The 26625-nt window shown below is 49.7% G+C and overlaps 1 protein-coding gene across 3 annotated transcripts in view; it reads left to right on the top strand.

Moving 5' to 3' along the window:
- Positions 1-26625, top strand: part of LOC144094022 (paired box protein Pax-6-like) — a 132222-nt gene that overhangs the window by 63582 nt on the left and 42015 nt on the right. For all 3 annotated transcript variants that reach the window (XM_077627867.1, XM_077627865.1, XM_077627866.1), the window contains exon 2: positions 25601-25804. In XM_077627867.1, the coding sequence (XP_077483993.1) occupies positions 25693-25804 (112 nt within the window). In that variant the 5' untranslated portion in view covers positions 25601-25692. The remainder of the gene's footprint in view (positions 1-25600; positions 25805-26625) is intronic.

The raw sequence follows: 26625 nt of genomic DNA on the forward strand, positions 1-26625 counted from the left end.
TCCGCCAATGTGGGAGATAACTCGAGAGCATAAAAGTAATGGTCGCTCGGAGGCAGGAGGCCGCGGTGCTCGGAGGCGGCACCCAATTTGTGAGCGCGCGAGCTTTGCAACAATTTTCGTGCGGCCTGTAGCTTCCACTCTCTCCCCTTCTTACTTATTTTGTCCATCTCTCTCTCTCTCTCACCTCTACCGTGTTTACTTCTTGGAGCATCCTTAATACAAAAAGAAAATGCTTCTTGGATGCTCTTTCGAGGAAAAGAAAACAATAATAAAGGCTCTTGCGTCCTACGCATTGGAAAATGGCTTATCACACACCCGACCCCGCCTTCGACACCGCCGATTATCGAAGCTCTCCTGCAGGCGTCCTGTTCGATGGGTGTAAGCTTAGCACCCTGGGGTATTTGTGTAATGGGCGGGTGTTCTATACAATGTTCTCGGCGTAAAATTTTTACCTCTGGACAGACCCTGTTCTTTGCGCAGTGCGGCTGGGAAGACTCGAAGCCTAATACACGCCGGCAATTTAATTCAGCCGTGCGGGACATTTTTTCCGTTATTTTGCTTTGTTTGCTTTTCAGTTTGCAGGGTTCTCTGCGGGACATGAAATGCTGGTAGACAAGCCAGTTACGCCGTAATCTTTTTTTTTTTGTTTTGCTTTCCGCTTTGCACACGAGCTGGCATACCAGTGCATGCCAGGTTAACTATCAACCACTAGTTTTAGGTATGTGACATTGGTTTATTTAAAAGTTTGGAGCAGTTCGATTCAAAACTCACTGCATACATATATACTGCCCGGAAGCAGCCTATCACGCATGGAAGCTTTTAGTGTATACATCCGCCTTAGGACACATATCGTAATACACAAAATGCTACCGCGAAGCTGTGTCATGCTCGTTTTTAAGTTTTCTGGGCTCATCGTCTCCGGCATGCGAACTCATCTCTTTACCTTGCACGCGAGACGCCAAATTTCCCTGGAACGAGTGTAACCGCTCGCGCTGCAATTTATACGATGTTCGAGATTGTTGTCCGCGTTTCAAACATCTTATCGCGAAAGTTCGTCGTCACCTTTAAATTGAGCGCGGTCGACCTACGAGTGCACTTGGTGCTTTCGCCACCGCCGTATCTTCAGGCACAAGTTCGTCCAACAAACAGTTTTTTTTTTTTTTGCGCCAGCTTTATTAACTGCCGTCTTCGATCGTGCGGCTGTCGCCACACCACCTGTGACAATAAGCTGCACGCTTAAACTCTGGAAACACCGCGTGTCACATTTTGAGCTACATACAGTGTGTGACCTAACCGCTCGATCTCCTTTCATGGCGACGCGTATGCGCATTTCAGCGTGTTGTGGCTCGCAGCAATGTGAGCAGTGTACTTTTGAGAGAGTGAACTACATACCTCTACGATGTGTCTGCTTTCTGACGCACATGACGTCATCAGTTGATTCCAGAGTGCAGGAATACGCCCTCAAGAGTACGTTGCTAGTTCAGCGCAATGGGGCTGGGACACATCGGTACTTCCGACATGATGACTTTGCGTTGAACTCTATAGTTTCTCCTTTCATCGCCACCATCATCATCATGTGAAATGCGTGCGGGGCCCGTATTGCGTGTACTTCTACACTCTAAGCACAAATACGCCTTAATGGGAGTATGCTGGCCTCTGTAGCGCACTTCCTTTTACAGAAGGGAGCATGCTGGAGGGCTATTCACTCCCTTTTCACTCATTTGTGTTCAGAGTGTAGGTCCGTCGCCCTTCAGGTTGTTTGTAAGGTCGAGCATCGTCCCCCCGGTGCACACTTTTTGTCAGTTCTCCTCACCTTCAACACGATTCAACGGCGGTGAAACACGCTGTACTAAAAGGGGCCGCATAACTACTCCGAGGAAGAAAGCACTACAGGGCTTACTGCGTTCCCAAAACTATCGGCCTCTCCACGAGCAACCGTTACTTCCTTAGAGACTAAGTGCAAAGGGACATCAACCACACTTTTGGTCCCCTTATGGCCTAACCATCAGTTTCGATGACTAACTGGTGAACTTAGTCATTTTACCCGTTTCCGGCTCAGAATTCGGGCGAATGTGGGGCATTTCCGTCGGTGTCGGCCCCGCAAGGCGTTTGGCGGTGAGCTGGCGACGCCTTCTGCGGCGTGACATCGATCGAAGGCGCAGTTTCGAGACAGCAGCTGTGTCCGCCTCCCCCGTCCTCGAACAGCTGCGCGGGCGAGGCCTGGCGGCGCCCGCAAGACGCCGTGATTGGCCCGGGCGACCCGCTTTTATCGGCGCACGTCTCGACATTCGAGTGCGCTCGCGCGCACGCGAGCACATCGATCCGAGGAGAGACGAGCCCCTCGAGGCTGAGCGACACGCCCAGCCAGAGCGGGCGCCCGTCGCGCTGGGCCGCGCGGCGCGAATAACGGACCCCTAATTACCGACAGGGCCGCAGTCGCCGCAGATACCCGCACAGAGTTTACCCAGGAGGGACACGCGCTGATCAGACGCGCGAACTCTACCCGCTTCCATTGAGTACACCGGCCACGGTGGCTCAGTGGTTAGGGCACTTGGCTACTGATCCGGAGTTCCCGGGTTCGAACCCGGCCGCGTTTCGACGGAGGCGAAACGCAAAGGCACCCGTGTGTTGCGCGATGTCAGTGCGCGTCAAAGATCCCCAGTATATAATTATAATTGGTTTTTGGCGAAAGGAAATGGCGCAGTATCTGTCTCATACATCGTTGGACACCTGAACCGCGCCGTAAGGAAAGGGATAAAGGAGGGAGTGAAAGAAACGAAGAAAGAGGTGCCGTAGTGGAGGGCTCCGGAATAATCTCGACCACCTGCGGATCTTTGACGTGCGCTGTCATCGCACAGCACACGGGCGCCTTAGCGTTTCGCCTCCATAAAAACGCAGCCGCCGTGGTCGGGTTCGAACCCGGCAACTCCGGATCAGTAGTCGAGCGCCCTAACCACTGAGCCACCGCGGCGGGTCAAAGATCCCCAGGTGGTCGAAATTATTCCGAAGCCCTCCACTACGGCACCTCTTTCTGCCTTTCTTCTCCCAGTCCCTCCTTTATCCCTTCCCTTACGGCGTGGTTCAGGTGTCCGCCGATATGTGAGACAGATACGGCGCCATTTCCTTTCCCCAAAAAACAATTTTCATTTTCAATTTTTCATTGAGTATACACCGTGAGCGAATGCGTTGTTCGGACGGAATGTGCAGTGGCATCGATATGAAGGGGTTCACTTGAGTTTCGGCACTATAGAACACGAATTAACTTTTGCCGGCAGGAAGGTCACTAAATACTATCTAATAAAAGTGACGATACAGGATGGAGAGACCCTTCAGCTAGCTTGGCTCACGCATGTCCGTCGTATTTTCTGCTAAAATGAATTGCAGTCAATGACTTTAATCGCAGAAAGTTAAGCTTGACGAGCTAGAGTTCAAATCTCGTGAGACTTGCTGCCGCGTGCCGAGTGTTATGTCTATTTCTCATGTCGATGCGGAGACGCCGACGCTCAACCGGTCAACGAGTGTATTCTTCCTAAGACCTTTTATATGCGAATGCGCATCATGTTAATTTCTTAGTAAAGCCGTACATAAAAATATGGGAAACATGGAGATCTGCTCGGGGGTGTCTTTGTTTGATTACGACCTGACATTGTGCCTTACGATCCACTATTAACTCCTAACCAGCATTCAAGTACTGATTAAAACTGCGATTTGCTATAAATTTATTGTTCGAACCCGACCGCGGCGGCTGCGTTTTTATGGAGGAAAAACGCTAAGGCGCCCGTGTGCTGTGCGATGTCAGTGCACGTTAAAGATCTCCAGGTGGTCGAAATTATTCCGGAGCCCTCCACTACGGCACCTCTTTCTTCCTTTCTTCTTTCACTGCCTCCTTTATCCCTTCCCTTACGGCGCGGTTCAGGTGCCCAACGATATATGAGACAGATACTGCGTCGTTTCCTTTCCCTAAAAAACCAATTATTATTATAAATTTATTGAGAGATGCCCGCCTGACGCGTCTTTACCGGATGCCTGTTTTGGAATATGTTGAGGCGACAGAGACATCAAAATTGTCATGCGCATTGCTTCTTGGGATGCTACGTAAAAAATGAGGAAACATAGATCATCACTCGGAATGTGTCAGCTCTTGGTAAATAAGTTATTATTTCACTTCTTCTTTTAGGTACTTTTCGTTTAGGTTTCAGCAGCCGATTGATGGTTTTGACGTCACAGGTATAGGCAGATATACTGCAGTATAATCACCTGCATCGTCATTTCGGTCCTCTTTTACTTATATATTGCTAGCCTATAGCCCTTTAGCTGCAATGAAACCGAGTCAGCAAACAACTACAACATTGCAGTTTTCTCAGCCTCAATAAGCGACGTCGCTGCCACTGTGTGGAGGCTGAACCCGAAGCTGAAACTGCATTAAGACCGATTTCAATTTCAAATTATATACCGGCCGCACGCCAGTACCACGCTGTGACCGATGTTTACCAATGTATAGCGCGCACCATTCCAGAGAAGATAGCACGCAATGAAAACTTCGTCGTCTCTCTCCCTTAGGAAGAAGCACTGCCGTCATATTGCTGGCCTAAATAAAACCTACACTCTAAACATGAATATTGTATAGTACCGGCCTCGACGGCAGCAAGAAGTGAGTCGGGACTCAGCAAAACATGTCGAATGACGTTTTATTAATGGCGGGATGGGTTTTTATATGGAACGATCACATGACAACCCAAAGTACACATGCAAATAGACAAGGCCGAATCCAATCCAAGTAGAACCAAACTCAAACCGAAACCCACGACACAACAAATATGCCTATATGGGAGCTTACTCCCTCATTACTCCTTTCTGTTTATAGTGTAGGTGCCCCAGCTCTATGTGTTCACCTTGGTGTACTTAATTCTGTCACTGTGTGCCGCTAATCTGATCCCACCTGAAGGAGAAGCTATATATTTTTGTCATTCCCTAATCATCCATGGGGCAGATTCTCAAAGCACATTGCGCGTCATCAGAACTGTTCGCGATTGGCTCGCTCCGTGGCCTCTGTACAGCAGCGTGCGGCAGCAGACATATGGCAGCCAATCACGTACGAACGTGCGCGGTGCTGTGGGAATTCGGTCCTTGGTTATGTGGTGCCAGCTTTGTAGTTTCCCCTTCAAGTGCTCAGGTGCTCTGAAGATGCCGCGGTCTTATAGCGCTATGCGTGAATATATTTCCTGTTGCTAGCGCCGCGTGAAACTTGGGAGGCTCACTTCTACGAATGTATATATTTGTTTACTGTCGCCCGTAATTATCATTGATGATGCACCGTTATCGTCGCCACTACCGCAAGTAAACGGAATTTGATATAAGAGATAGGCTCTCGTTGCTTGGAAACAAAGGTGACAGGACGAAATGTCTGCAGCTGCTGCGTTTTGATAGTAGAGCTGCGGCTGGGAAAACGCTGACACCCCTCTCGAGAGATCGCATTTTTTTCAACAAAGTGATTTCATGAGCAAAGAAAGCGGGCAGGCCCAGCTATATTAAAGGGCACTGTACGGATGGTGATAGGCTTAGTCCGTACAAACGTGAAATTACCGTGTCGAATACTGCAGGTTAAAAATGACACAGCTTCGTTGTATATATAAGCCCTCCGAGTTGTTGATTAGGGTCTTTTTATATAAATGCGCGTCGCGAAAAGCAGTGCGATGAGTGATCCGTAAGCGCTTCCCAGGCTCCCCAAATTCGAGACAGGGAGCGCATAGCAGGAGCGGCCGTCGAAGTTAAGCAGCTTTGCCTCATGACGAATTTGGATCCGTTCTTCTGCCTGTGCGTCCTGCTAAAAGAAAAAAAGAACTAATTATGCATCAGGCTTTCGCTTTGTCTGATTACATCGTTGTTACAGATCTTGCGCAAAAAAACGTAGCTGTTTTAAAAATAGCATCTCGGCTTCGACCGACCCGAAGCTTGTAAGGAGGCGTGGACGGGACGCCGTTTTAACAATAAGTCTAGAAAATATGATGCTTTTGAACAGAGTTTCTCTGCATGAATTAAGACACTCCAAGCCACCTTTGTGATGCGTTTGGATGAACCTATTTTATTGTTGACTTTTTTTCATGTCATTAGCGTGCTATATACACTGTTCTGTCAGAAGAGAGCAAGAAATGTTAAGCCGCCATCAGCCGACGTCTCTGCCATAAAGAAAAGAATGAACGCCTTTACGGGCGTATCGGCCTGACATGCCCTTTCCACCCCGCGGGTTTAAATTTCAACCTCCGATGTTTGTTTCATCCAGGCTGCCCCAGGCCAAGGCCGTCGCGACCACTACGACGAGCTAAAGCCATTGGCAAATAGCCTATAGATGTCTAGCTCGCATCGACATCCGGTTCTAAATTTGCACTTCTCCAGTTCTTTCTCGCGGAAAAGGCGAGCCGAAACCGCACGAATGAAATCAACTACCACCGCGTATACTACATTGCTAAACTTAATAAAAAGTATACGGTTAGGTTAGGCGAAGATTGGGAAGTACGTGGAATTCGTGGTTCGGGATTACGCATGCACACTTTTCGTCGGCCCCTGTCGTGCGTCGCTCTCGATACTATACTATACTATACTATACTATACTATACTATACTATACTATACTATACTATACTATACTATACTATACTATACTATACTATACTATACTATATACTACACTATATATAGCGTGCGCCCGTTACTGCAACCAGAGAGCAAGGCAAAGCCGACAGTTCCATAACGACACTTTCGTGTCGCCGTAAGAGCTGTCGATCCAGGGACTCACGCAAACCTCCCTTGATTTGCGCTCGTGGCTCGGACATTGCGCGCCTCGTACAGAACACATTAGGCGGCTTCGTGACCAGCGGCAATCATCATTCCCGCGATGCCCGCGCCGTTTAGGCACTTCCACAGACGCAGAGCCCCGCGGTCGCCATTGCCGGCACTTCGTCGTCGTTCGCCGACAAACTTGCAGGGCGTAAATGGCTCGAAGAGAGTAAGGAGAAAGAAGGGGGGGGGGGGGGGGGTAAACACGCGAATTGCGCAGGCGATCGAAAACGCGTTTTAGGCCGCACTCATAATGCACCGAGACACGTGTGCGTGACACCGTCCCCTCTATGGAGCGCTACACCTCGGCTGGACGTGCACTTTCAATCTGCCGTGACTCTCTCGACTGGATTGGCGTCATTGACGTTATCAAGTCGTCCGTGGCGTGTAAACTGCTCGCTTGGCGCGCACGCCGCGCCCCCTATACGGCGAGAGGGGAAATCGTTTGTCGAGAACGCGCCGTCGAAGCGGAGTTGGGCGCCTTCGCCCTATAGCCTTCTCGCTGCAGTGTGTAAAGATAATCATTCCGGTATAACCCGCAGCCGGGAGTCTAACTAAACGTACTTATTAGTTAGAGCTAAATGTGCTCATTAACAGAAAGGAGGATAAGTGGCTGGACGAGTTATGGCGGCGGCTGGCGCTCATTATGCGCGCTCACTTAGCGCCCGCCCGTGTACTCACTCGGAGCACTGCGTGAGGGAGGGGCACGTCGGCTTGTCAACTGCCACCGAGGAATACCAACCGTCATTGCCGCGTGCAGACAGCCCTTGTAGAAATGGCCTATATGCTCTTCTCGATGCGCCTTTTAACGCTGTATAGCGTTAAGCAGATCATGTCGCACAGAATACAGCGTCGTCATCGGCGTCGTTGACCTTAAGCGAAAAATCACCACAGAAGTAAGCTATAGGGTGCAAGTGGCCTGCCTAGGTCACGTAACCTTGTGACGTCATCGCAACCTTCCCGCTGGACTGTGAGCAAACTGACCACCGTGGCAGGTGGCGATTAAGTTAATGACTGACCGCTCGGGGGAAGGGCAACCTGGGTCGCACCAGCCCAACGAGGCGCATCGCTTAACACCGCTCAGCCGTTGCACCACTGCGCCAGAAGTGGTGTGAGGAATCCCTGGGATTCGTGAATGTCAAGTAGAGAGCGACCAGTTCTGCAGCAGATACGGGCAGTCACCCATTGACGCTGTCGCGTCGTACCCTTTTTTTACAGACTCAGTTGCCTTGCTATATTTAATTTTGTCTATTTATAGTATAGACAAAAAGTCAACCAAAAGTTTATTGCCATAAATCTGTAGATTGTCTGCAGGCGTACTGCCGATAGGCTGTATAAATAAATTTTTGCAAGGAAGAAAACGGAGAGGAGAAACAGGAGAGGGCAAACAAAGAAAAGCAGTGCAGATTCTGATCGCGCTCCTCCCCGGCACTCTTGTTGTGCTCTGGGGTACCAGCGCACGCCAGACAACTTCAGGTGGCAGAAATTTCCCGGAAATTGCGAGGAAATTATTCTGAAGTCCTCCATTACACATGGAGCGCCTTATGGCGCGCTGTGCCCTAGGATAGCAGGTGCTGCCATACCTGTGGGACTGATTTTGTGCGGTCCAGGGTGCTCCGAGGAGCAACCTCACGCGGGCAATCATTAATTTAACCTCCACCTTCCAGGTTGCATGAGGACGACGTATTTTATAGGTACCGTCAAGCTTTATTACACACAGACGGGTTTTCGCTCAATGGGGCAGGTAACGCTTACCCCTTAAAAAAAAAAAAACATCACGAAGAAGACTAGTTTGACACAAGCTTCTCGAAACCCTTATATTGCTGGACATGCACATCGCGTAACCCGCCGTGCCAGTTCGCCGAGAAACCTTCTCAGATGGAATAGCGCATGCAGCTGCGCACGGTTGCTGAAAAGTGGCTGTCCATTGTTGACAGGAGAGCGAGCGTCGCTGAGCATGCTTGTGCATGCTTGCATGTGTTTCGAAGAACACTCCGCGTGTGATGGGATTCGCTGTCTCGCATCTCAAAGGCGAGAGCGGCCGGATTGTTCGACGTGAGGACATAAATCTCAGCCCGTGTTTGGTTTTCTTTTTCTTTTCCTCATTTCTTATTCCGCTCCCCCCCCCCCCCCCTCCCTCTCGGGGGTCCTTTTTCTAGCGTTCGGAAAGATTCGTGGGCTTTTTTTCCTCTTTTTTTTTCCTCGGCGTACACACCTGTACCTATGCAGCATCGATCATTTGCATACAGACTCCAATGCGCGCCATGTGGTTTGCTCGATGCGCACATATGCAAAAGCCCTGCACGCACTCTTCCCGTCGGCCCCAGTGCGCGCGCATCTGTGTTTGCGACGCGCACTTCACGAGAAATTTCACCCGCGGTCATTGTTGCTCCCGCGCGCGCGAAACGCATAGCTGCCGCACACCATCGACGGTTTCCATAATTCATGCCAATGATCGATCTTCGTCTCTCCGCGCCGCTGCGCGCGGTTTTGCGAGGACGGTTTTCGAGCATCTCGATCGCCGAGGTTTTGTTGATTGTAACATATACTCCTCGCGAAAAAAAGGAAAAAAAAAAGAAATCACCTGGATGCCATGCACCCCGCTCAAAGAACTAGTTTGTTCGCTTCTTTAAATGTGCGTTTGCTTTTTGTCCACTTGTTGAAAAAGCACGTCACTCGTGAGCGAAGACGGAAGTGCAGGCTTTCGCAGAAAAGGGATCTCGAGCCCTCTAAGCTCGCTCGAAAAGGACCTCGCGCAGCGAACGTTACGCGAAGAAACTCGGAACTGCGGGCCTAAAGAAAAAAATCGCCGCGAAAACAAATTCAAACCGCGAAATCGGCCCAATATAACGGGACCGAGAAGTGTGTATGTGTAGTGCAAACTACACGTTCAGTATCGCGACACGACGCGTTCACGTATTCATGAGTACTCGTGTACGTTTCTCATTGTGCAGTCTCGCTCGAATCGACAGAAACGCACACAACACGCGATCTTGTTCGCGCAAAGCTTGTCGCTTCGAATTTGAACACCATTTTCGTCGCCGGTGCGTCTTGTGCAAAAATACGAAATGTAACTCTAGACCGATCATTGAAAAAAAAAACGAAAATAGGTTTTTGACGAAAGGAAATGCCGCAGTAACTGTCTCACATATCGGCGGACACCTGAACCGCGCCGCAGGGGAAGGGATAAAGGAGGGAGTGAAAGAAGAAGCGAATAAAGAGGTGCCGTAGTTGAGGTCTCCTGAATAATTTACACCACCTGGAGACCTTTAACGTGCACTCACGCCTTTCGCGTTTCGCCTCCATCGAAACGCGGCCGCCGCGGTCGGGTTCGAACCCGTGTTCTCCGGCTCAATAGACGAGCGCCTTAACCTAACTGAGCCACCGCGGTGGGCATCATTGAAAAGGGCAGTTTCGAAAATATGCCCGGGGCTAGATGGTATACGCTCATTTTAGAGGAGTTGCCCTGCACAAGCGCTACAAAAATGGGTACAAAACAATTCAGAGAGAATATTGACAACATTCGCATAGAGTGCGCAAGCGCGGTATATCCATATATGCGTATTTGGTCATTATCTGTACTTAACATTCATAGATCCCTTTAAGTCCTCATACCCCTGCTGGCGCAGTGGTGCAATGGTTAAGCCATGCGCCACTGCCCTGTGATGGCAGGTGTCGCTCCCGGTGGAACGCCAGACGATTTTGCTAGGCTCTGAACCTCCAGATTAGTGCTTTCACGCTAATCAAAAATTTCCAGGCTAACACGTGGTGCAGCTGCGTATGCACTATAAAGGTGGGTGCACGTTGCAAAGATTCGGCATGCCAATCGAACTGCTTTTCAATCATTCACTTCGGCACGAATTCAAGCATTCGACGACACTTGAATAACTCGACGTTCCCGAAAAAATGGAGAAGACACTTAAGCTCTGTCGTAAAGGTATGACGCGATGTTAATGGGTTAATGCCCTGACGCAGTGGTGCAGTGGTGAAGCGATGGCAGGTGCTACCTCCCTTGGGGCTTGTGAGACTGAGCTGGCTCTTCCCGAACGACCTCTCGCGGCCAATCACTAATTTAACTGTCACTGCCAGGGAGGCTAGAGTTTGCTCCGATAGGCAGGTTGTGATGACGCCTAAAAGTCACGTGATGTGGGCATTCCACCTTCCGCCCAGGTTGATTCTCGGCGGATTTTTAATTCGTTCACAACACCGACGGCGACGCCGATTTTTCAGCAGAGTACTTCGCCGCCTCATGCCTTTTTATTCCCGCGCAAATACTACCTTGGTATTCATCGCCATACCTTGGTCATCCCTCCCGCGGGTATATGACAATGTTTACTGAGTAAACAACAAAAAGTTCCCCGCCAACACTGCCCCAGTGTTCGAGTTAAGAGCGTTAGCAACGGGAGCTTCAAGTGTTTACATCGGTGTGCTCAACAAAGGTGAAGATCAAATCCAAACACCTGCGGATGTTTCCTTTCCGGGAACATCCCTTCTAAGACACGAGCAGCGCCATCTACCTCATGGATTTTGCACAACTATTGCGATTTACAGCCACCTTCGCTATATCCGGTGCATTTCCTCGTTATATGAGTAAATAAATTTTATAAACGTGTGCATCACAGGACGACGAATAGTTTGACACCACCCGCAACCCCTGCGACAAACGGTTCGACCAAAAAGGCAGTCTGAAAGTCAATGGAATGCACGGTTTGAGGGAGAAAAGGCCGTCGTTGCGAATCCCGCTCATATTTTGGGCTTCATCTCAATTAGTAATTTGATCCTCAGGAACGTGCCAAATCATTTGACACTACTTCAAATATTCTGCATCAAACGGGTAGCCGCCATATTTTATCCAAATGGTGGTCCCGGAGGCTGGGGTCCCACTTAGACGGCCGCTATACTGGCGCAGATATAACGGAGTCGAAATTGTAGGTATGAACTGCCGCGATACGCGCCTACTGTTGCTATGAGATACTGTGTGGTCACGTGGTTACTGTTTTGGTCAATTAGACCTTCATTGCAGACAGATGCGTCCTTGAAACAACAACATGAGCATTAACGCTGTCGCGTTAATACTTCCGGAGAACAGGTAAATAAATCACGCTGCAGTGCATAGCAATCCATTCATTCGTCCGTAATTACGTGACTTCATCGCTGTCGACATTATCGTCATCGCCATCAGTGGGTTGTCTGTTGAATAATTCAGTCCATCATCTCCGGTGCGAGCAGGACCTAACTGCGTCGAGCGTGGAACGCACGTACAGCGCGTACCGCGGGGAGTCCCAAGGGGATTTGCTGCAGCGTAGAAAGTCAGAAGGGTTATAGCACATGAGTTGTTCTCAAACCAGAGCAGTGGAGATCTCGCCGGCACAAAGATATCATGTCTAACGTGAATAACCACATTTCGTCAGTACAAGGCCAGCTCATGCGCTGTGAAACTGCGAGTTTTTCTCCAATCTGATGTCCGACACACGCCACAAGATTGCGAATCCGTAAACCACCGAATAGAGTCGCTGGAACATTTTTCAGTGACCTATAGCGCCGGACAGGTGGCCGCATCTTTTGTATTACCTCTGCGATCTATCGAGAATGACGGAAGCATTGCTGGAGCCTCTTCCATTCTGGGTTGGTCAAAACTATCAGAAAATGTTCTTCGATTCCACGCCAGCGTGCAAGAAGGGAAAAATTGCTTTCAGGAGCGAGCAATGTGCTATAAGCAACAGGCAAGAGCTTCTGCTCACGGATAGCGTTCATAAGCTTGACTCGACTTACGAGGGAGTTCGATTGTTTGATAAACATTTATCGGCGCAAGACGTGCGTAAGCCTGATAAAAAAAGGTTAGGAGGACGTTTAAGCTGCGCCTGAAAGAGTAGCGCGCGATAGCGTCTTTTCCTCTATAGGTTACACTCCACGACATGCTACGCCACTACATACTCATACAATTTCAATAACATCAGTACACATCTCAAACGGACGTTACTTTGTCAAAGACACCACGACGCTTTCACTAGATGTCCCTCTAACAAGTTTGAACGAACGGCACTTCGTGGCCTATGCGTTTAGTGCCCGCCTGGGACGCAGTGCGCCTGTATTCGAGCCATTAATGCTGGCCAATTTCTTTTCATGAATTACTTCTAAACTCTGAAATACCCCCATTCGAGGAACCTCGTCGCCGATTTTGGCTTCATTTAGACCCTCCACGAATTGGTTACCTTCGTTTGAAGTTTCAGGGATTTTTTTCGGACTGACGCAGCGCGACGGACGACGCCGCTGGGTTTTCAGCAGAACGAGCTCCTTAGTGGTTAGGGCGCTCGGCTACTGATCCGGAGTTCCCGGGTTCGAACCCGACCGCGGCGGCTGCGTTTTTATGGAGGCAAAACGCTAAGGCGCCCGTGTGCTGTGCGATGTCAGTGCACGTTAAAGATCCCCAGGTGGTCGAAATTATTCCGGAGACCTCGACTACGGCACCTCTTCCTTCCTTCCTTCCTTCCTTCCTTCCTTCCTTCCTTCCTTCCTTCCTTCCTTCCTTCCTTCCTTCCTTCCTTCCTTCACCCCCTCCTTTATCCCTTCCCTTACGGCGCGGTCCAGGTGTCCAACGATATATGAGACAGATACTGCGCCATTTACTTTACCCCAGAGATACAAGACAAGACAGATACGTACTGCGGCATTTCCTTTCCCTAAAAACCAATTATTATTATTATTATTATTATTATTATTATTATTATTATTATTATTATTATTATTACGCTACCACGTAAAATGTGTCATAAGAGCATTCTTTTTAGCGTTTATATAAAGTAATGACAGTCAAGTTCGAGGACTTTCCAACTGTTTTAGTTATGAACCCACACTGGCGCCCGCTACCGCCCCATTTTAAAGGGGACACTATATTACCATACATCTATCCATCCATCCACTCCCTCCCACTGGCATAACACGGCCACAGCTCAGCAGGCCCAAATTGGAGTTTCGGACTACGACATGTTACGCCGATGGGGACACCACATACCTCCGACCACGTCTCTCGTCTATCTAAGTGAGCCCCGTGCGCCGAACAAACAAACGAGATGATTGCGTCGGGCCCAGCTACTTGTCGACTGCAGCGTGGAGAGACGGATACTCAAGAAGTTGAGCTTGCTTAAAAAGAAACAAATGAAACTTAAAAAAAAAAACGAAGGGAACTTAAAAAGAGAAGGCAAAGAAGCGGAGTACTACCTCCACAAGCACTCTTCGGAGCGAAGCACTGCGCTAGAATCCCGCCAGGGTTCACTTGCGCGGTCGCGAGCGCGCGCCGCTTTGCGCGTCCAGGCGGGCTGCAGCTCGGCTGCATGGAGGGAGAGAGACCGCGGGCGAGGCAATTATCGCCTCTTTCGGCTCGCCGATCATTATTTATCGGCCGCGGATCGCTGTCTGCGCCCCGGCCGACGCCAGCAACTACGACAAAAAAAAAAGAGGTGGGCGCTTGGGCGTCGCGCGCTTCCTGCGAACACGCATGCGCCGCCCGAGAAGTGCTAATGTGCTCTCGGCCCCTCGAGTCCGCCGCGCTCGCCTTAATTACACACCGCCGGCTACGCATGGCGATGCAGGGTGTCCCCCTACCGACATGTACGCACACACAGACATAACCGCCGCCACTTGGTCTCGCATTATAACCACCCCGAGTGTACATACAAGCACACGCCTCGCGACTACCCCCTTTCCAGCTATAGTTTGCGCTGCCGTGCGCTGCGACTTCCCGTGCGTTAGTCTGTACGCGGGTGTCCCACCATTCGGTCGGGGCTAGTGTACGCTCGCTACCGCTGAGCACGAACGTGTGGGTATGCGTACACGTAGCGAAAGAGACGAAGGCGAGGGGAGGGGGGATTTTGTGTGCCTGCTCGCGACGACGAGTGGCGCGAAGATTTGCCATTTAGACGCGCCTTGATTGCCTCGTGCTCGCTCAGCGGCACCCTTGCTTCCCATCTCGCCTCGTCTCGCTGTGGTGTCTCTGTACGCAAAGGAGCCGCCGAAAGGAGCCTCTTCGACTTTCATGAGCGGGCGAAAAAAAAAACATAGAAAAAAGGACTGCGCTCCGCCTTCTTCCCCCTGCAGCTATAGTGCGGATGTACAAGTACAGCGTCAGCTGCTAAATTATAAGGAATGCGGTTCAGAGAAAAAGACTTACGCAAAACTAGAAGAAAACGGCAAGAAAGAAAGAAAAGAAGCAGCGACTTGAACTGGATGATAAAATGCGCGAGTAAATGCGAACTGACCGATCGCTTCCCACGAAGCGATCCGCAGCAGAGGTGCTTGACTTCCTAAGAGGCGGCGAGGAAAAAAAAAACATGATTACAAAAAAATATATATATTCCATCAATTACGAGCTCTGCCGGAACGGTGAACGTAATAAAGTTCAACTTGCTGGGTATCGGGGAGGAAAAGAGAGAAACTTTTTTTTTTTTTTCTGGTGAACCGAGAGCGAACTGAGTCAGGTAAATTGAGTCGTCAAAGTTAAATGGAGTCTCTTAAATGAGACGACAGAGCCTCTACCGCGAATATAGACGCAGACTGCGAGCACATTAGACATGCCTGCGCGCACCAGCTTGGTTCACGGGGGAATCCTTCGCTCGTTAGCCAAGTCGTCCGTGTTGTAATGAATGCAAACTCAGAGTTAAGCTTTCAGACCCGAGCGGGCAACCTTGCTGCTATCTATAGCTGGCACTATATACTGCTTATTGTTTTTGAATTGCCCGCCGCGGTGGCTGAGTGGTTATGGCGCTCGGCTGCTGGCGCGAAAGACGCGGGTTCGATCCCGGCCGCAGCGGTCGAATTTCGATGGAGGCAAAATTCTACAGGCCCGTGTACTGTGCGACGTCAGTGCACGTTAAAGAACCCCTGGTGCTCAAAATTTCTGGATCCCTTCACTGCTGCGTCTCTCATAGCCTGAGCTGCTTTGGGACTTTAAACCCCCATAAAATATCTTTTTGAATCCCTGGCTCTTCCTTCCCGCAATAGTCAAATGTTCAGGGGGAATCCACCTAAGTGGAGTGGGTTTGAAATAAGAGAGAAATCTTTCATTAGCGTCATCCCAAGAGCAGCCATACGGTTACGAATGAAAGCTATGCAGCTTTCACAGAAACTTCGCAGTTGAAGAAAAGGTCGTTTCGGTCCGGGGTTCCAACCCGGGACCACTGCCTGTCCGGTACAGTCGCTCTATCAAGTGACAGCGTATTCCCGTCGCCGATCCGGAGTAACCCCTCTTGATTTCCGAAGCAGAAGTGTGCGGGTTTGGACCCCGGATCAAGACGAATTGTCCTTTATCTATGAAGTATTGTAAAAGTTGTGTAGTTTTCCTTTGTAGCCTTATAGTTGCGCTTGGGTGGATGTTAATTATTAATTACTCCCTTACTACCTTTCTGCACTCTTTAGCCTGCGTATTTCGACGCGTATTGACGACGTTTAAGCTCAGCTGCAAATGGCAGTCTATTTATCGAAACAAATCAGCTAATCAGCCCAAGCATTACTAATTTGCTAACAAGTTGCGTAAAATCGGTTACGAACGCTCGCTTACTGTTTTTTCTTGGCGTTAATCTGCGCTACTGCGATCAGAACGTAATCTGTTGAAGCATGCCTACTTAACTCTAGCATTAGCGGAAGTATAATTGTAGGTCATCTCTCTTCTTGATTTTATGTTCTTTGATTAGTTGGTGGAACGGGAAAAGAAAAGGAAAGACCTCTACCAGGGTCGCTATAATGAGGCGATACGAGAATACCTTATGTAATTTTGGGCACATGCAGTTTATTACACTCCACCGACCCGCACCTCATTAGGTTCGAACCTAATGTGGATGAGTAATTGGATTCATTTCGAAGGCAACTGCGTCGGCTGGTGCACCCTCTAAAGGACCTCGTTTCGAGCGTCGCTGGGGAACCAGTTCCCACGGGAATGCTCTGAGTGACAAGCACTCTGACCGTGAGCGTAATGTCGCGCTTTATCACTCCACTTAGAGCGAGAAATCAGCGAAAAAAAAGCGCTCTGGCCACATTTAAACGCTATTGCGCGAACAAGGTCATGCAATGCCAGCTGTGGCCGATTTGCTGTGATTGAGCGTTTTACTACAGTGACGACACAACGTGTCATCGTCGAAAGCACACAGTAACGAACGCCTCAGCAGTGGAAAGCATGATAACCGCGTGATTTCTGCAGCTCACAAAGGACGCCAGCGAACACAAAACGACATGCAATGACACCGGAATTATAAATGACGGTGATTATATGGAGGCAGAATTCGCACTGCAGCCGGGAAAAACGCGCATGTACGAGAGAACGGTCCGAAGTGTGCTCAAATAGGATAAAACGCGGCATTCATAAGTCTTTGAGGTGACTAGATAACTAGCTAAATTAATATAACATATATTACACCTTGGAACTCGCTGACCAGATTGTAATGAAGCTAAGAGAATGGCAGTCGTATTGACGTCCCATCCTGTGCAAGTGTATTTTTTATAGATCAGATTTTTATTCTAAGTGCAGATTATGGCGAGCTCATTCAAGCACAAATAATTATCGCGGTTGGTGTTGCTAATGGCTTTGCTGACACAGGCCAACGGCGTCGTAGAGTTAGAGACGAAGTATGCGTGGGTGAGTGCATGCTATTGCTTGTATATGTGAATACGTGTCACAGGATAAAGGAGGGGAAGTTAGGTAAAGAAAATACACTGAGCCCTCTATTCCACCCCTCCCCCCCCCCTCCTTTTTTTTCCTGCTTGTCTTTTCTTTTTTTTAGCTTTTGCGAGATCATCACACCCGGCTAATAAAGCGTTCCCGGCGCCTGTACCAAGTTGCCCGGCATTAACACCGATGCACCCCGTATAATGCGGAGAAACTCGTCCATATCTCGCTTCCATCTCAAAGCTCGGCGCCGACCCGTGATGGGAGCAATCGGACCATTCATCTTATCGCGAGCATCGCGCCTATCAGCACCGCTTATTAGATATATTTTTCGCTCTCTCCCGCCTCCTTTTTTCGCCACCCCGCGAAGCCGATTCTTAAGGCAGCGCTCGTGGAAAAAAGAAAGAGGAGGGAGAAGGAAGTGAGGAGAGGAGGAATGAACAGAAGCACGCGCGGAAAGGGGCCGGCATTCGCGACGCTGCCTAATTCGAGAGAGTGCGAGAAGTGAGACCACTAACTAAAACGGCGCCGCAGTTCGGGTTGCGGCGTAGGAACGCAGAGCGCGACGGGCGCAAACACCCGCACGCAGCTAGCTCAGAAAATGAAATAACAATAAAGAAAGCGGATTGATTGCGCCGCGCCGCTCGCATGCGCATTTTGTCGCGCGCGAGATAAGGCCGTTTGTCGCCCCGTCTAATGACCGCGTCGCCGCTCCCACCCCGTGGTCAGCGCGGCGGCTACACACACGCGGCCTCATGCCCCTCTTCTTTCCGCGCGCTCTTCTCTCTTTCTCCGCTACTCGCTTCCTTCTTTCTCTTGCTTCTATTCTGCGCACACCAGCGCGCGGTCAGTCGCTGAGGGGACCACCTGTAATTTGGGTGTCCCCGCGCGGTTTTCCAGCCTTCGGCGGCGGCTGTTATGTAGCCAGCGCGTCTTTCCGTTTGCTCTCTCTCGAGTCATGTAGTACACACCGTCTAGATATATATATATATATATATATATATATATATATATATATATATATATATATATATATATATATATATATATATATATATATATATATATATATATATATATATATATATATATATATATATATATATATACAGGGGCAGGCCGCTCGGATACCCGCGGCAAAGTGGGCGCCCAAAGCCGCTAAGCGACTGTCGCGCGCATAGCCAACTCGGCGCGTGTTTTCTCTCTTTTTTGTTTTTGTTTAAACCTGCGGCTATGCTGCATGTCGGTGCTCATTCCGGGTCGCCCCATTCCTGCGTAACGCGGCCGATCCGGTTCAGCCAGCCAGTCAAGAGAAGAGAGGGGGGGATGCCCCCGGGCCCAAACACATGACACGCCTGTCGACAAGCTCGCATGCACCGCGACCATTTTCATCGGCGGCGCCTCTCGCGAGCGCGGCCGCACGAGAATGATCTACGCTGCCTCGTTCTCAGCGGTTGGGGCCCACATCTCCCAGGGAACCTCGCGTTTGGTCGCCCCTTAGTTGGTCCGCGATACAGTGCGTCGTTTCTCGCTCGGTTCACGCGTATATGCCCGTCGTGATGTGATGGGTATACTCGCTGCTGCTTGTCAGTGGTGGCGGCGGTCCGCCGGATTTAATTATAGCAACGCGGACACGTCCTTTTTTGGGGGCACTTGACCCTTCACCGCCATATTCGTCACACTTATCGCGCGCTCGCGCGACGCCATCAGCGCGTACCTAATTCACTAAAGGCGCGTTTCTGGGAGGCTCAGACGCGTTACGTGTGTCCTGGTGCAGCTAGGCAACCGGTTGTACTATGGTGATTAAGCCGCGAATCACCGTGGTGGGCTGGTGCGTTGGCGTTGTTGTGGCGCTTAACCGCAGTTACTTCGGGTAACGGCTAGATGGCGACTTCTAAGGAACCTATTTCTCGCTGACGCTTGCCGTCATCGTTGAGCAAAAAGAAAAGTGAATATTAGGAACTCGTTTCAATCATGTGCTGACGATAGCTGAAAAAAAAAGATTACCTGCGAAGAAAGAGTGATGATAATTATACCACAAGCACGAGTGGGTGTTTGCGGTGGTATTCTGAATTACATTCATGGTGCGTAAAAGAGCGCAAGCAACCTTTCATTACAATGTGAAACTGAGCTACTTGCTTTTCGCGTAATGCGGCGACGTATACCACGAAGATTTACGCTTCCCTGCGTACTTTAACGAGCGTCAAAATACACTTTTTTCTTGCGCTCGCTCGCGCAAATTCTATCGACGTGAACGCCATTGCATTACGTACCCCTGCCGTTTCGGTCAGTTCATAAAGCGCGTTTCTATACATTGTGACTCCTGCAGGATACGAAGCATTACACCCTCATTAATTTGTCTAGAATGTCAGTTAAAGCAAGCACGGATGCTAAATTAATACCTTGTTGAAAACTTACCTACCCTATTAAAGAATGTGCATATGATTGAATGGGTCAGCAAAGAGGACAATGACATATTTGGATCGGCTTTATAGGATTAACGCCACAAGGTGAGCCAGGATATAAGAGACACCGTAGTGGAGGGCTCCGGGTAATTTCGATCATTTGGGGTTTAGCGTGCACTGACATCGCACAAAACACGATAGTCGCGGGTCCGTTCCCGCCCAATGCGGTCGCATTTCGATGGAGGCGAAATTCTACAGGCCCGTGTACTGTGTGATGTCAGTGCACGTTAAAGAACCACAGGTGGTCGAAATTATCCGGTGCCCTCCACTACGGCGTCCCCCATAGCCTGAGTCGCTTTGGCGCATTGATACTACGCAACCAAACCAAATGTGCCATAATCCTATTTGCTGACCTGTTCAAGCTTATACACGTTTTTCAGTAAGGTACTGGGCTGTGCTTTGTCGGTGTCGACACCACCCGCTGAAATATTATGATTGTTACGCAGAGCAGCAAATATCTCTCTGACATCGTATATGCGCCTTGGCAGACGTACCAAATGAAACGAAGGGTACTCGATGACGGTATAAAAAACGGCGCCTATACTTAATAAAGCACCGAAGTCTGCTTCGTCTCACGAATTCGCTATCCATCTCTTAAAAATATACTCTATATATTTTCTATAGACTTTTTATAGACTCTGTTGCCTTCGCACAGATACTTCCTTTCGTCTATTCCTAGTCTATGGAGTGTGTATAGACAAAAGTCTACTAAAATCTTATGGCCATAAATCTGTAGATTGTATATAGCCTGTCTATAGATTTGCATTGTCTATGGACTGGTCTGTGGGATTTGTCTGTAGAAAGTCTAACGACTTGATAGCAAAACTGTGAACAGTCTATAGATTGCCTAAAAATATTTCCGCAAAGATTAAACGCTCTTCGCGTTCAAGCCATAGGCAAACGTAACACGCATTACCGGACAATTTTTCGTCTTCGAGAGAGACGTTTGTTTTCTTTTTTTTTTGTCTCTCTCTACGGAAGCCACTAATGCACGCTGGATATCCTCATCGTCTCTCGGGTTTATCGACGCGACGAAGAGTCCCTCACTTCAAGCTCACCGGAAGGTTCTAATGCGCCACAAATGCTGCACTCTGGAGGCGATCGAGCGAACGAAAAGAACAGCAGGGAAGAAGACGAAAGGAAAGAGGAGGCAGCCGTCGTGCGCGCTTGCTTGCAGAGGCGTGCGCATATGCATAGCGAGGCAGACGGCAAACAGCATGACTCCGCATGTGCGTTACGTGAGCGGCGCACAGACGCGCGCGCACACACTCACGTGCGGTGATATGTGGCAACGACGTGACCGCGACGGCCCAAGCGGAACTAAACACAGGCTCCCTCGCGGCTGCTGCGGAGTCGGCGGCACCTCCTCCTGCGCCTGTCGCCAGGCGCCGCCAGTGCTGCGGTCGCGGAGAAGAAAAGGCCGCGCCACAAGCAGAGGACGGCGTAAATTGAAAAGGAACCCCCGAAGCGGGCGGTTTGCCCCGTGCGGACCCATTTCCGGAGGCGTCTCCTCTTCGAGACCGGCTCAAAAGCGCGCGGGCGCGCGCGGGCACCTCTTCGACGCCGTGAAAAGGCGAGACACACACCTGCGACGACAGCGACGAGCGAACCGCAGACACTTATCATCATCGCGCGAGCTTCCGGTGAGCGCGCGAATCGAGTGTAGTGCTGCGCCGAGACGCTTGGCTTGTCGCGATGTGTTAATAAAACAAACAAAAAAGAGAGAACGCGGAGATGTGTGGAAGCTGGTTGGCATTGTCGCGGGCGCCTATAACTCTCTTTTCATCTCGGAGATCGTTCTCGCAGTCCTGCCACGAAGACACGCCGTCCAGCACAGGCGTCGCGCATTCGCGCGGTTCCTCCGCGGTTTGCGCCGCCCTAGGACACCCGTCTTATGCGGGCCTCTGTGTCATACGAAGAGAAACTCGCTCTCGGGGATATCCGCAAAGGCTTGTATTTACAAGGGGCGGCGAAAAAAAACCGTCGAATCGAGGCGCGAGTTTTTCGCACCTCACCTAATAAGCGCTGCGTGCATTGGGTTGCGCGCCGACGAAGAATGTCCACTGCATCTCTTTCCCGCCTTCAACACTTTGATGCAACGTTCGGGAGCCGGTGTGTGAATGTGCTGTCGCCAGGCTGCTCAGCGATCATTATTTTTTCACAGAGTCATAATAGGAAGACACCTGTCTTATACGCCAGTTATTTCCAAGTAGTGACGCAGCATTTAAACCGCAATCAACTGCGAAATCAGGTTATTAGCGAAGTCTCGCATGCTTCCGGCAGCGTTTAAAAACCGTTGTGCCTAAAAATAATAAGGCGAACAAAAGGTGCGCACATGAAAAAAAAAACAAAAAACACGCGAATATTATATTGCAGCCAAACTTAATAAGTTACCAGCGCCTGTGATAAAGGCAGACACAAAATGCGAGGTTAATAAAGCACTTAGAGCATAAGATGTGCAAAGTAACGCTCTTTGTATCTGAGTTTAATGTTTCGCTAATAGTTTCGTGCTCTTTTTTATGACCTGACTGCCAGGTTCTTACAGAAAAACCCTTCGAGGGTTTAGCAGGCATGTCGTCAGTATTTGTTACCTTATGAACAATAAAGTATTGTATTGTAATACTACTGGCTCGCTCGAAGCGGAACTGATATAGTTTAAGATGTCGTCCCCAAGAAATCGGTACCTCACAAAACTCCCAGCTTATTTCCGCGAGGAGACCTGAATAATCTTGCCTGCTTCCTAGACAACGTACTTTTCCTATTATAGGCGTACTCTTTTAAAGTCCTTAGAAAGGCTACTAGTAGCTCTTGTCGTTCATTATTTTAATTCGTTTCTGTGCGCAGTAAATTAATATGTGGTGTTGTACAGCTGTTTCGTTCAGCTGACGCATTTAAGGGTATACTGTGTGCGAAAGCAACCAGTTTCTTGTGCGAATGACGCAATCGAATGAGTTATTATTCGTGCAACGAACATAACAGCCGCATATACCGTATATAGGGTGTTTCACTTATAAGACGACCTTACATATTTTTTTAAAATAGGCTTTTTGAGTTAGAAGAGCGCTTTTTTCAGCATAATATTGTCAGCGGTGTGGTACATCAGAATATAGCTAAGACGTTTCAACTAGCAGGCTGGTTAACTAATATTAAATAGTAAACTTTTCAACTATTACTGTTAGGCTCCTTTATTACTGAGAGGCGTGTAGACCACTGTGTGTAATACCCATATCAATTTCTAGGATTTCAAAAACGTAGTTACCCTCGGCGCTGTGGTTCAACAAATTTTGCTGACATCGCGCCAGAACACTTGCGCTTTCGAGAAGCTTGCAGGCAAAGTAACCTCTCCATTGCACGTTGTTGGTTCACAGCGCCGAGGGCATCCACGTTTTCGAAATTCTTAAAAACTGATATGGATATTACTTACGGTGGGCTACATGCCTATCCGCAATTAAGGAGCCCAAGAGTAACAGGTAGAAAGTTGACTATTCATTATTAGTTAACCAGCCTGCTAGTTGGCACGTCTTAGCTGCATTCTTATGTATTACACCGCTGACGATGCTATGCAGGAAAAAGCGGTCCTTTAACTCAAAAATCCTATTTTTAAAAACTGTCCGAACCCTTACGTGAAACACCGCGTAAATGCGTGCGGTGCCACATGCGGGCAGGGGGGGTCATGAGCGCACTTCATGCCTGTCCGCTATATATCTCTGACGTGCAACAGCCACCTTATTTCGTTGACTGTAGAGCAAGGTGTGGATTTATGGGTCACACTTGCAAGGTGCGGTCGGTCCGCCCCTTCGCCAACCGCCACCTCATAATGTCACTTCGATGCGGATATTGCATTTTTCGTCGCTTCATTACATCGGGACAAATAAAAACGACACTACGATTTAAATTGCCGCCGAGATGACTGGAATCAGATGAGAGAGCACGGATGGACCGTGCATACTCTGCGATCCTGCGATTAGTCCGTTGTGCCCAGTCAGTGTAAATGAAAGTAATCGCCTCTTCTCACGGCTGCCTTTTGTGATGACCCCCATAATGCGCAGGTCCACACGGGACGGAGAGGCAAAGAGACACCGTATGGATCAGTTTAAACAAACAGGTATATTCAATAATTACACATGATTAAGATTATACATCAGAGGCTGGGGCGTCCGAGCTTACGTGCCGACGACTTCATGGGGGCGATGGAGTGGCTCCGCAGTTGGGCTCGAGCGGTTGCTGGCAGAAGCTGCACGCCGTCGGGCTTCGGCGCTGAAGGCCCCGTTGGCGAACGATGTCGTCCTGAGCGTCCCCCTTCCGTACTGCTCCTCGATTTTTATATGCTCTTCTCCACACTCCCTAGGGTGAGGACGCCCACGCCGGAGGGGAAGGAGGGGGGCTAGGGCTTTCACCTGGGCGCACAAACATACCACCGCACTTATTGTCTCGCCCCCCTCACGTGTTGAGTCCGAGGGAAAGAATGTTGTCTTCGCGGTAGCGCATAGCGTCGGCTGTGGTACGGCGCGCTCTGGATCGCTGACAGTTCCCTTGTCCTGGAATGTGCTCGGAAGGGCCGTGACGGACACCTGTCATGGCGGACAGGCAGTACTCGCCAAGAATGTGGGAAGACAGGCGCTAGTGAACAAAAGCGCAATCCCAGGATGGCCGTGACGGACACCTGTCATGGCGGACAGGCAAGACTCGCCAAGAATGTGGGAAGACAGGGGCGACCCTTAATCTGGTTTCCCGGAGCGACAGACGAACCCCTTCGTTCTGGTTGTCACTCTCAACGAGCATGGCTGGGTAATTGATGATGCCTGTCATCTGGGTCTCCGTCTACGCCGCGCCGTCGAACGTGGAACCTCGTAGCACACACAAGGAATGTACCTCGTAGCACACAAGGAATGTCACACTTTAGAGCGTGTGCGCATGGCCGTGCTCTTGCTGTCACATGTTCGATTCGGCCTGAACAGATATATACAGATCGAAACCTGGCAAAAGTGTGGTCAGAAATGGTGCCAGGTTAGCATCAGGAATAAAACTTAGAATAACGGAAAGTTGGGCTAGCTGGATTGAACTATACACAGTGCCTGTCTTGTCTTCTTCTCTGTCGTCTTCGTTCTTTAGCGCTATGATGTATAGAAATGAAAGCTGCCGCATATTTCTCCCCTCCTCCTCTGGGTAAATATGAAAAGGGAAGAAGTTATCCTCTGGCGAACTTCCATTACGGTGGGGGGGTCCGGTCCAGGCCCCAGGGTACACTTCCATCACTAGAACGCGGAATATTTGCGGTTGACGACGCAAACAAATTCCCTCCCCAAAACATGTGAAGTTCATGCAGATACGAAGATCTTAACCGAGGTTTCTATATCTCCTCTATTCTCCCACTGCTAACTGCATGAAGTTGCTGTGCTCTGCAGTGGGAACAAACCACCTGCTGCCAAGCGCGAGCACTTGGCCTAGTTATTGACCGAAATCTACCCCGGAACTTGGTGAGAATGCCTGGCCCCTTGCAGAAGGGTGTCCTCTAGAATATAGTTGAGTCGCTTTATATTCCCATATAGGCTTTGGAGTGTAGGTGCGATACGGCGGCCAGAATGGCAGCAAAAAGCTGCGATTATTCCCCGCAGTTCTCCTGATGTGTCTGCATGCGTACCGTGCAGGCGGCGGCGGCGCGGCGGCCGCGGCGGTGGCGGCTGCCCTGGGCCCCGTCTACCTGGCCTCCTCCCGGCTGGCCGGCGGCGGCGGCGAGGCGATGGGCGCCGCGGGCCGCGTGCAGCTCCCCGACCTGACGCCCTACTCGCTGCGGCCGTACGACTTCGCCCGGCACCTGCTCTCCTCGCAGAGCGCCGTCAGCAAGCTGCTCGGTGAGTGCAGTGCCTCTGTTGTACGACTGCGACTGCGCATGCGCGCCTCGTCCGGCCGCTGCACAGCGGGGTGCTTGATTAACCTCGCAAAAATTTATTTAGACAGTCTCTAGACTGTCAGTAGACTTTTGTCTATAAAATATATAGACTCTCTATCGACAAACCCTAGAGAGCAGTCTATAGGCAATACAGATCCTATAGGCAGTCTACAGAATATCGATAGATTTGTGGCCTACACATTTCGTAGACTTTTGTCTACAGACAGTCTGTAGACTATGAATCGACAAAAGGAAATATTTATAGGAAGGCAATAGAGTCTATAACAAGTCTATAGACCTGTCTATATACGACTTTTGTAAGGGTAGCCCGGTTGTGCAGAGTATATTGAGAGATTATGTCGCATTACATTTACTTCAAAAGAAATCCCATTAGGCGTCTCGTTGAAACCCCACTTGAGAGTTGCACATCTTACAACACTCTTCCGCTATACCTACAATGCAAGATGCCTATATGTATACGATTATCAGTGAAGTTCGATGAAAAGGTGGTACCCGCGACCTCGTGTTTGCGACGTTGACAGTGAACAGCTTCGTTGCTGCAGGTACTTCGCTATAGCCGTAAATGGCTGCACTGTCCAACGAATTTCGGCGTCGACTGCGTTGCTATCGCATCAGCTGGGACTTGCTTCAGGGTACCGTACGAAGCAAGCCTGCATGCGCGAACAGCGGACGTGTGTAGGACAAACTACTACTAAGCATTCCTGTGCGTTGTGCATCATCTCAGTTCAGGAAGCCTAAGTAATTTATGTCAAGTTGCCTTCA

This window comes from Amblyomma americanum, chromosome 6 (genome assembly GCF_052857255.1).
Source record: "Amblyomma americanum isolate KBUSLIRL-KWMA chromosome 6, ASM5285725v1, whole genome shotgun sequence".
Taxonomy (NCBI): Eukaryota; Metazoa; Arthropoda; class Arachnida; order Ixodida; family Ixodidae; genus Amblyomma; species Amblyomma americanum.